Source organism: Knufia obscura (assembly GCF_036327395.1).
Source record: "Knufia obscura strain CCFEE 5817 isolate CBS 148926 chromosome Unknown scaffold_1, whole genome shotgun sequence".
NCBI lineage: Eukaryota > Fungi > Ascomycota > Eurotiomycetes > Chaetothyriales > Trichomeriaceae > Knufia > Knufia obscura.
The window spans coordinates 4,391,820-4,403,378 of NW_027042687.1; the positions used below are offsets into that span (position 1 = coordinate 4,391,820).

The 11,559-nt window shown below is 51.7% G+C and overlaps 3 protein-coding genes across 3 annotated transcripts; 2 read left to right on the forward strand and 1 right to left on the reverse strand.

Annotated features, from left to right (window-relative positions):
- Positions 1 to 1,253: 1,253 nt before the first annotated feature.
- Positions 1,254 to 1,565, forward strand: PMZ80_001660 (uncharacterized protein; the record flags this gene model as incomplete). The annotated part of the gene is made up of 1 exon (XM_064870102.1): positions 1,254 to 1,565. The coding sequence occupies one exon, from the start codon at positions 1,254 to 1,256 to the stop codon at positions 1,563 to 1,565; it is 312 nt and encodes a 103-aa protein (XP_064735599.1).
- A 168-nt stretch (positions 1,566 to 1,733) lies between these two features.
- Positions 1,734 to 4,454, forward strand: PMZ80_001661 (uncharacterized protein; the record flags this gene model as incomplete). Its single annotated transcript, XM_064870103.1, has 1 exon — positions 1,734 to 4,454. The coding sequence occupies one exon, from the start codon at positions 1,734 to 1,736 to the stop codon at positions 4,452 to 4,454; it is 2,721 nt and encodes a 906-aa protein (XP_064735600.1).
- A 3,552-nt stretch (positions 4,455 to 8,006) lies between these two features.
- Positions 8,007 to 10,178, reverse strand: PMZ80_001662 (uncharacterized protein; the record flags this gene model as incomplete). The annotated part of the gene is made up of 2 exons (XM_064870104.1): positions 8,007 to 9,416; positions 9,459 to 10,178. 2 exons carry the CDS (start codon positions 10,176 to 10,178, stop codon positions 8,007 to 8,009), a joined length of 2,130 nt encoding a protein of 709 aa, XP_064735601.1.
- Positions 10,179 to 11,559: the final 1,381 nt, after the last annotated feature.

The window sequence follows — 11,559 nt, forward strand, 5'->3', positions numbered from 1 at the left end:
GCAGAGCAGACGTTATGCATTTGAGTGGCCAGGAATTGTAACATGATCTGAGATTTGCAGATTGCAAGGAGCTTGATGAGCTGGTTCGTTTTCCCGTTATGATGCATATGATACCCCGCTGCCACTGGCAAGCATGTATAGGAGTTCAATGAGCATGGCCTCGATTCAAACTGGTCCCTACCTTGCTTTTCGCGCTTCCTCTGCTAATCCTACGGTATCTACGTCCAGGAGGGCGCCGTTATGGAAACACATCTCAAAATTAAGGCTCGAGAACACCAGAGGTATGTGTGCACAAGCATGCTCGAGACTCAAATCTCAACAAGTGCCATATCAAGGTGTGACACTTCGGAGTACTGGCGTGCTCCAGAAACACGAAATCCAGATTTGAGCTGTCGGTCGCAGGTCTTCAAATCGGGCTCCTGTTCGCATTTTTGCGATCGAGATTGGTTTCACCGAACAGCCTTACAGAGTGCGGGCGTGCCCCAGGACGATGAACCTCAGGCTGATATAGCGTGTTGAAGCACTTCAAAACCGGTTCGAGATTTGTCGGATCATATCAGCATTAGTGGTTGGCATGTACGCGGCACAGACGTGCCCCTGGGATACCGATTTGGACTTTGCACACATTTCGTGTGACCGAGCAGTTCTCACGGATTTCGGAGGGAGCAAGAGTGCCGACGGCGGTCTTTTGCTTGCTGCGGTGGTGCCCCGAGGCTTCAGAAGTGTCCAATTGGTTCTCGCTGGAGCCTAGCATTCCCGTGACAGAGGGTTCTTAGAAGCTATGGTGCGGCAAAGCGGTACTGTCGTCCAACACCTGAGCTTTGCTTTGCGGCCTTTCGGCGACCGGCACGATAGCTAGCGATACATGCCATACGGTACGCATCAACCCTCTAACGCCCACCCAAGTTCCGATTATTTGGTTCCTCCACCCACGTCGTGTACGTCCGTATGCCATGCGTCCCCCTTGCTATGAAATTGTTTATCAGCATCACACGAACATAGTTGTATCCCGTTCGTGGCTGCAACACCGATAATTTCCTACTGAGACTATTTATAAGATGTCTTGCGGAAACATTGACCCTGTTGCCTCGACTGATTTGAGATTGGACCGACAGCATAAAATGCCTGTTTCCGCTCTTGGCACGCTAGTTTTTGGGGTGAAGGCATAACACGCTAGTAAAGCACTAAGGCGTACAGCGCGTTGACTGTCATTAGGACGTACTTTCGCATCCATTGAACCTCGCCAATCAACAATGAGCGAGGCAGAGAGCGAAAGCGATCGCGACCTCGTCGATGATGAGCCTAATGCTCCGAGCAGCAATGATGAAGACGACGAACACAATGTCGTCGAGCTCTCCGACGATGGTGACGACGACGAGGATATTGGGAGGCACGATGCCGCAAGTATACATGCCCGCATCACGAAGCTGCTAGCATCCGAAGACTACTCCGGTGCATCGCATTTTACCTCGCAACATCAGAATCCAATCAACCCTGGCATCTATCTGAAAGGCTACGATTGGCTCCGCCTGCCGTTATCGTCCACCGAGATCGACCACTTCTAGGAACGTGACAAGAAGCGATGGATCAAGGAACTCGACGAAGAGGGTTGCATCTTCTTTGACTCGAAGCAGTTCGAGGTCCGGAATCCTGTCTGGCCCGCGTATGTTAACAAGCTCAAAGACGACGCTTTGCAAGAACTTGCTATCACGGAACCGTGCTCCTTGGCCAACATGCGGTTGTACTTCTCAAGTTCAAGCACACAAGATACGCTGTGCGATGATTTTGAGGAGCGCACTGGCAGCGCCTTCGCTACATTCATGGTGACACTACCATCGGACTGTGGTACTTGTCATATCATGCGGAACAGCGAGAGCAAGAGCTCTGCGTCTTACGTGATCAGGGAAGCAGATTTATTCTCCACGACAACAAGGGTGTGGCTGGATGGAGAAGGATGTGCTGTGTCACATGAGAAAGGTGTCTTTGCTGCGTTACTGTACGATGTCGTGTGGCAAAGCCCCTCTCCAAAACCAACCATCAAGTCCAGGAATAGCAAAGTTCACAAATTACAAAAATTGCTCATTAACTGGACTGCGGACTTAAAGGACGACTCTACACAAAGCTTTGTGATCCATAAGCTCTCTCAGTACTACGACACTTTCTCAGCTGACGCTCTTAAGCCTATCGATCGCACCAGTTTCCAGGTCCTTACTCAGGCATGCGACGAAACGGCCTGCAGCTTGTACTTCCTGAGCACTCGTAGAAAGGTGGAGGGCCGGTTGGAAACTCACTATGGCTACGTTCGAGGAACGACCTACAAGGACATGACCCACTACGATGAGGACCAGACTGATATACGCCTTGTTGACGCGACGGGTGCTGAAATCAGCAATCTCGAGGTCTACGACACACCAGGCATTGACTTTCTCGGCCCCGACTGGTTCGAGAGGGACCCAGATAGTGATTCTGACGACGAGGATGATATGGAGGAAGATGATTACAAGACGTACACCTACAGCGACAGCGCGTTGGTTCTGATACCAGACAGCAGGCTTGCCGATTTCCTCGTCAACAATTTCTGGTCTGAAGCTGCAGACGGTCGCGTAGCGATGATCAGAGGAGCATGGGACACATGGCTGAGCAGCCACAGGCAAGAAGATTACGACCACTGGTTTCGGCTGTGCAAAGTTATGCTTCACAAGCTTGAGATGTCCCAGGAGAAATGTGACCGTGCTCGTGATCAAGAAGCTGGCGGCCAGGATGAGAGGAATACCATCAAGGTCGTTATAGAGACTGCTCTGAGCGCAAACCGGCGTACTTGTGATGACCTCCTCCTGAAGTCGATGGAACTGTGGAAGCCAGACCTAGGTAAGTTCACGGACAACAAGAAGGGTCTAGTCGACGCTATGGCGATTATCACACGTCTTGGTCTAGAGAAAGTCAGTCATGCCCTCGAGAAGATATTACCGGCGGATCGAGGGGTACTAGAAATACACGAGTGCCTCAAAGCACTCTCCAAGCAATACTCTTCCTATGTTCAGGATGGTCCAGACCAGGCCTCCACACTTGACAGTACTCAGGCTGGTTCGCCTGCGGAACGGTCGACAGTGGTTGCTCCTACCCACGAGAAGCTGCACCAGTGGTTAGAGAACTTCTTCATGAACGCCATTGCTAGCGGCGAAGTCATGAAGGCAACTCCACCACTCAACATCCTAACTTTGCTTGTCGAACTGACACAAGACGGCAAGAGCGGCACAGTCGAAGCATGCCTCGAATCACTACGACAGCCGCTTGTCCCCCTGACGACCGTCTACGAACTCTTCAAACTCCTATTACAACACGCAGAAACCAACCGTGGTGACGAATGTCTCACGGCCATCACGCTAGACATATCAATCCAGAAATGGCTCCACGAAGACATCTGCAGCCTCAGCATCGCAGTCCTCGTCAAAGACATCCTCGACACCCACCCCGCACAGCTCGAGCCGTTCATCTACGCATTGTTGCCAACGCCACGTATGCACATGCCGGGTGGCCTCGCCTCAGCCTCAATATACTACACACCAACCCTCGCAGACCTAGCGAACAAACACCCAGAACAAGCACGTCTCCTCAATCTTCTCAATTCGATCATACTGGCCATCTACCTCGCCATCGATATCGGCCCCGAACCCCAACCCAACAACGACCTACATCGACCCCTAATAACCCAATGCCCCTACGCATCAACGCCAACCGCACGCTGCGCGACATGCTCAAAGCTAAACCGTTTCCTTGGCAGTGCCACCGAAATCAGCTTCACGAGTGCAGGATGGGATAATACTCAACGCGCTCACGCCGTGCAAATGCTCAACACCATCCCAGATCACGACATGATACTCACGCGATCTGATGTGAGGAGCCGACCACGGACGTACGAGATGAAGCTCGAGAAGACGAATGGTCGGTATGTGTATGACCATCAGCAGTGGGAGTCTAGGAATAATATTTACAGAGCGAATGTCAATATGGCGGTGGAGATACAGCGGCAGAGATCGAAAGAACAGATTTTCGGCGGCTTGTATGATGTATTGATGTCGGCGGATAAGGCGCAGGCCCAAAGCTTCTTGCATGGTTGTTGGACACAAAGCTTGTCGCAGCATCGGTTCATGCTCTCCGAAAGCCTGGGACGCGGCGCGAGAGAGCATTTGGAAAGGACGATTCAGCACCGAGGTGGTATTATCTCGTTGGAGGCAACCGGCTCTGACCACAATCTCGCCTCTGTGGACGACAAAAAGCTGATCAAGATCACTCCGAGCACGACGAACTCATCTGCACGATTCGGAAACGAAAATCAAGAAAATGAACAGTCGCATGCCGCCACAGAGGCTGTTTCTGACACAGTCACTGTCACTGAGTCCGATTTGCCATCATTCATCGACAAAAAGTTCGCCGACACCCTCATAAGCCCCTGAACATTCCAGACACCACAACCTCTGCGCTACCAGGTTTGCATCGACTCCTGCCTCCGCCTACAGGCTCAGTCCAAGGCGGACCGGTGACAATGCCGCTCTCAACAACTCAAGGGGCGTCGATAGAGGGCGACAGCCACAAACGCAAAGCAGATGAGATCAGCTCCAGTCGATCCCCGTTGGCAAATATTCACGTCAACTCGTATCCACACGCGGCCGATAATCCAGCACACGAAGCACAAGCAAGCGCCAGAAAGCTGCGGGAATTAACGACGGCAGCGCTCCCGAGGCCAAGGGCAAGGAGAATATCTCTGGGTCAGGAACAGGCGGATCGAATACAGGCATCGATGTCGTTGATCTGACTTGATATCCATTCGATGTTTGGGCAGGCCTTTAAGCGAATGCTCTCCTGTTTTTCTCGATAGGCAGTTTCCAGATAGAAGTGTCAGCCAGTCGTCAGGCTTGTTGACGGAAAGGTGCTTACACTTCTTCCACATCACACACTGCATTCAATGCTGGCGTGGTCGTGCATCGCCAGATTAAACTTCTGCCAATGTTGAGGCCACGTCGCTCGAAAAGTTCGTTACGGTCTCGAGAGAAAATCTCAGCGTGCGTGGTGGATGCCCATGCAGCCACGCATGTCCTCCAGGTGATTTGCTCTGTCGGGTCTCTTCGCCAAGGAAGCAAACCCGAGGACGGCTTTGTGGGAGTCGCGTGAGAGCGAACATGTCAAAATTGCACCCCACGCACAGCAATAGCCGTTGATGGTCAATTCTAGCTTCGCAGGCATAAGAATACCACGAAGTCGACTGAAGAACGCTATGCGTCACGCACCAACATTACCATTGTGACTAGCCCGACGTTGGCTTAAGCAGCAGATCGTCTGCCACCGTTGTCGCAAGTCGCTACCAGCCCCGTAAGTAGCCTCGAATGCAAAGCAGAGGACACAGAAAGTGGAGCATCTCGAGCCACTAAGCCTAGATCCTAGACGTCTCAACATGGCTATTTTCAGTGAGCCGATGACACGCCAACCGTCCATGAGCAAGGACTCGAACAAGCGTCCTAGACAGATGGGAAGGCAAAAGGAGGGAGTGGTAAGGGGAATAGGCTGGCGGTGGCTAGTGATACTGTAGAGGTCGTTGATCTGACTTGATGCCATCAGGGTCCGCGCGACTTGCAGGGTCGGTGGAAGATGTTAAAGTAATGCCAATCTCGGTGTGCTTCCCACCCTGCCTTGAACGATTGATGTAACGCCACCCAGCTCGGAAAGCGCATTGATACCTGGTTATCGTCGCATCTGTAACGGAACTCAGGGTTGACACGCAACAACAAGTCCATGAGGTGGACTAGGCCGGATGGTTCCATCCGAGCCAGGGAGTATTTCCATGTCAGCTTCTGCTCTGCAACATTTAGGGCTTCTCCACCTGATGACATATCGCATACACTACTTGACAAGTTGTTGAAGCATAGAAGGAAGTGAAGGTCACAGCCTGGCAAGGAAGCTATGAAGAAGGATTCGCAACTCTCTACACCATCGATGAAATTTCTTCCGTCAAAGCCCGCCCAACCAATCTTGCAACGGGGACAGAGATGGAACAAGTCGACCGACACATGCTTCAAGGGGCTTCGGGATGCCCAGTCTGCTCGAAATTCTTTCGCCCGAATGTCGAGATCCACCCAGTCATCGATGGTGATGCCTAGAAGTTTTCCGATTTGCTCCGTCCTTCGCAAATCCGGAAAAGAGTTGTGTTTGATGTCGGTGCTCACCACATCTGACAGTAGAGAGACCATGGGACGTGAATAATCTGGCGTCACAAGGTTGCCATTCGTCGCTAAGGCACGCAAGGCGTAAACATGATCGGGCGGGCCTGCACATTTGTGGCTTCCATGCCTTATGATCAGATCAAACAGTGGAGCGCCAGGTGTAGATTGATCAAGTTGCCCATCACTGTCCGGGATGAGTCCGCTCCAGTGGCGGAGGAAGTTGAAGATTGCCAGACCTTCATATTTCCATGATGCGTTAACGGACTTGCGGACACAATCCCTGAGGATATAGTCAGCCGAAGCGGACTTCTGAAACCAGGAAGCAATGAGACGTCTGAGTCCTGGCCAGGAAATGTCTTGACCATCCCAGCGAAGGACAACGTCACGTGCCAGGTTGAGCTCCTGAACGATCCAGAGGCGAGATCAATAATCATGCTCCATCAGTCTCGTCAACGCTGCCAGTGCCCTCCCGTCACCACACGGCGCACCGTCGCCGCCGGCTACGGCTTCAGCCAATAGGGCCGGACCGACAGTGTTTGGGTTTTGGCCTGTGTGACCCGAAGTCTGACTGACACTGCTTGGACCGTGAAGCCTCAAGCGATAACTTTCCTGGCTCTGCTGAAGATTTGTCCCATAAGTGGTATCTGACGATTTTTCTCCAGGATATCGTCCTGATTGATGCATAAGGCGTCAATCCACAGATCGACCTCGCGGAGCTCTTCGCAGGCATGTTCGAGGAAATGATACAAGTTCGGTCGGATCCAGAGGTACGCCTGCTCAACTGCTATCAGGTATGTTGCATTGTTTGAGCCCCAGACATGCGAAAGTGCAGTGTACTCGACTTCCCCTAAAATTGTGTGGCGCATCGAGCATTTGATATAGCCGTTCTCATCCCGACCAGTGACCCGCACCAACCTGATCTCTTCATGACCGTCTCCGAAAGGCTGCAATGGATTGCACGCCATATGAGGCTCCTGTCTCAAGCAACTAGGTCAGATAGTACGTTGCGTAAGGAGCCCGAGGAGGCGCTTGCTTGAGTCGTTACTTAAGCCCCTGTTGTAATATTGAGATTGACGAAGCAGTAAACGGTAACGGTGAGCCGGGAACAGTCTTTGACCTTTGTAAGGCTGAGCGAAGACTTTTGGCTAGCTGCTGCATAACGACGAGGGTCGTGATTGGTCTGCTTTCCAGACAGACAAGTATGGCGGAATGATAGGTCCGTACCTGAAGCGAGTTGGAGGCGATGCAGCGAGGACTTTCGAACTGTTTTGCCAAGCAGGCGCTTCTCCTCTTGGTTGTTCCTTCCCACCTGCTGTGCCTGTACGTGATTACCTAGGTATGATTCGTCATGGCTGCAGTAAACGTTAGTACGCATCATGCTCCAAGGCTGGGGATGCGAAGTCCTTCCTGCCAGTCCAAAAGACTCAAGAGGCATTTGTCAGCTAATAAGAATCATAAGATGTAGATTAAGGCAGGTGCTACACATGTCCTTAGGTGACTGCATCGAATAAGACAGCACTGTAATGTCGTTTGCAAAAAGTGCTCATGGAAACAAGCCATCAATTGACAAATAGCCACAACTCCAGCGCTTCAAAGCAGAAATATATCAACGCACAACCCAAAAGTGGGCTCCGCACCCGCCAACGCTACCAATATCAACTGAAACGTCGTTTCGGCTCAGATGAGCTTGAGAATAGCTCCCCGAACTACCAATTTGGTACCAACACATCACTCAGACTCGCTCGGACATCTGCCATGTGTGTCATAACCTGTCAACACAACAGCAGCATTCTACCTCTTGCCTGCGCATACACCTTCTCGTTCCTTCCTCTGCTTCGATCCAACTCTCGCAACGGCACCTTTATCAGCTGCTTGTAATATGCCCGTGAAGCCAGGTGAAGTGGCTGTGCTCATGTCCTTCGATTTGTCAGGTGCGTTGGGCTTAGCTGTTTTGACTTGCTTAGGCTTCGAAGAGGATTTGGCTCTTTGAGGTGTTGCTGGTGATCTGGCCTTCGAACTCGCTCGTAATGGTTTCGAGCCTGTAACTGCCTTGACCACAGCAGGAGCGTCGTGATCGGTTCTGCCCGGCGTGGTTCGAGGGGTTGAAGGATATGGATTGTGTTCAATCATCCTGTTCATTTCATGCTCGGTGGAAGCAATCCCAGCAGTGGCGTGCTGTCTGATCTTCGGCTCCTTCGACTTCCCGACATCTTGAGAAGGAATCACATGTGCGTGCTGCTGCAATGGGTCACTAATCGATTCGCCGTTCGCGCCTGGTGATGTTTCTGTTTTGAGTTGCTGTAGGGCGGCCTTGTGCACGTCGTCTTGAAGCTCACCCGGACCATGAACCGCGCCATTCTTTATGGTCGCTGATCCGGCTGCAGCCGGGGCTGTCGCTCTGTCGGATTGCTCGGTTCCATTCGCACCGATCTTGGATATTTCTTCCAAGTACTTGGTGATGGACAAACATCGAGGCTTATCAGGTGCCGCCGTCTGAGTAACCTGCTTCAGCAACTCTGATCTTCCATTCGGTACGGAAATTGCGTTCGCCCGTGGTCTAGCCGGTTTGTTTGTCAAGTCTTCCAGCTCTGTATCGATATTGGCGGATGCTTCCGCTTGTGCGGCATCAAGACCAAACAGCGAGAAGACAGTCTTGCCTTTGGTTGTCAGTGGTGTTGGACCATCTCCTCCAAGCTTTGTCTCGAAACGGTTGATTATGTGATGTGGTATGCTTGGAATAGGAGGTTGGACTCGACTAGCGGTGTCAGGAGCTGAAATGCTGTCCTTGCGTTTGACAGTCGACCTGGAGCTACTACAAGCTTTGGAAGAACCCAGCCATGACAACATCATGCGGCGCTTCTTGTCAAGCAGTCTGCGGGTAAGTGGTCCAGGCCATATCAATGGAGAGTCCCCAAAATCGAGGACATCCGACCCAATTTGGTGCCTCAGAGGATGACCGCGCCCCGGCTCGTCCTTCGCTACACTTCCCGATTTATCTTCATCACAGCTACCATAGCTCGGCATCCTTGTATTTGGGAGTATAGGCGTGCCTCGTTCGTTCAACGCAGTGCCCCTTCCAGCTCTTGTTGGAGCATCTCCATTGGCCCTGTTACCTGCATCTCGAGTCATCTCCATGGAATCAGAGCCACTCTCAAGGTCTTGCGGATTGTTTTGACTCATTCGCTTTTCTCTGTGGTACGCCTAGTACATCCAGCCTCCGATTCCCAGGATGATCAGACTCACCACGGTGGGCACAACAATTTTGGTAATGAGTAGATCCCTCTGCTTCTTCTTGTCATCAGGGGCTGCATTGAGCGCGACGGTCTGATCGAAGGGTGTTGAGTCGATGGTCCTTGTTGGTCGCGATTGTGCAGTAGTCGAGGAGGGCGCAGCAGATGTAGACTCTGCGCTTGTCGAGGTCGAGGAAGCTGAGGTAGAAGTAGACAAGGTGGTAGAGGAACTAGAAGCTACAGAGGTCGATGTCGATTCGGTGGAGGAGGCTGAGGTCTCGGTGCTAGAACTCTCTGTTGTAGAGGTTTCTGAACTTGAGGTGGAAGTGGCAGTAGAAGTAGCACTGGCTGAGGTACTCGTGGCCTTAGCATTTGTAGCGGTACCACTAGCGACAGTGGGAGTACTGGAGGCATAGGGACCTCTGGCACACATCCAATTGGCCAGGTCGCCTTGAAAGGCATGGGCTATGACAGTATCTGGTTTTGCTCCGTCATACTGACAACCCCGCTGTATCGTGGTTACCAGTGTATTCAGCTGGCTCCAACAATCGCGAGTGCATGTCGAGAAGCCATCAAAGGGTGCGAATTGGATATCATCGCAATAGGTGATCGGCGTATCATAGGCCTCTGTACATGAATCCGAGAACAGAGCAATAGGCTGTAATTCAGATAGAGAGACATCTGCGGCTGTGACCAGGGCGAGACAACCAGCTAGCAGTAGTAAGAGCTGCATCTTGAACGTATACTGTCCAAGTGGTGATTTGTGGTCGATATGGTATTACTGCATGTTGTGTGAGGTGTTGTAGAGACTGTTTGTTGTTGATGTTGGTATTGTTTTTGTTGCCCTTTGCACGTTCCTGCCGCACAACACAAACCAGACAATCGTTCCTGCTGCCTTTGCAAGTCGCGACAGCACTAATGGAACTTCGGGGCAGGTGCTACGGTCAAGCTCGGATTGAGATTGTACTATGATCTTTGCGTAGCAGAATTTGTTTATCCCGGCTCTTTGCGCAAGTCACCGCAGCTGTCAGTACTGTTCGTATTACTATGGGTGAAAGAAAGGAGTGGTAGTGTTCTGGTCAAGTGTGGTTGGCGATGAGTCGAACCTGCGATCTTAATGAATGGTGAGCACTGGAACCAGCAAGTATGCAAAGGCAGCAACAGAAAGGAACACGCGTAGAGAAGCTCTACTCTAACTTAGTCGCAGAAAGAATGCAAGACTAGGTGTTACTCTTGACCCTCCTGCAGCCGAACCGAAGAAGCTACGTTTCAGTGGGTTAGACCTCCGAGCCGACATCATACCTATCGACGCCGTCCTTGCGTGTCGCCGCAGGAGCTTGCGGTAGCAAGAATGCAAAGACGAGCCATTCCGAGGCTAGCATAGCAATCTGTGACAAGAGGGGTGCCTACCCGTGAGCAGCGCAGGCGCGCATGCATGAAAAAGGAAGAGATCTGACGCGCCTGATGTTTCAAATTCATAAGCTTTGAGATAGTCGCCCGTTTTGATTGGATCTAACTTCTTCAGGCGAGCGCGCCCGAAACGCGAGGCAGGGGGTCGATCATGTGATTGATCCTTATCTCGGAGCCTGAGTCTGCCGACGATGCTCTTCACATCAAACAATTTCTGGTTCAAGAGAAGCCATGAAGGTGCTGGAGTCGATCGTCTACATGATGATTCGGTATCACCACCAATTCTTGTCCTGGCTGACGAGTTCCGATAGCAACATCCAGACTTTTGAGCAATGGTGGAGCGGAGCTGTCAACCAGTGCTGTCTGCTCGGAACATAGGGTTGGTCGCGGGACACCTCTGTGCTCACCAGCTCTGGTCTCGACCACACTGTCAGGCATTGTGCTGAGGCCATTGTTCGCTCCAGTTGCTTTGAAAGATCTGTCAACCTCGGACTACATCCAAATCCGTCGTCTAAACACAGATGTCGTGCTTTAGCAACAAATCAGATACTTGCCCAGGCACAGTATTGCTTGCCGAGTCCGGAAGCAATATTACCGCAAACGGCGAACCCTACATCCACGTACGTCAACACATGGTGCGTCTTAGAGGTGACGGAGTTCTGCCGTGGATTTCGAGCTATATACAGCAGTCCCGCAGTCCTCTT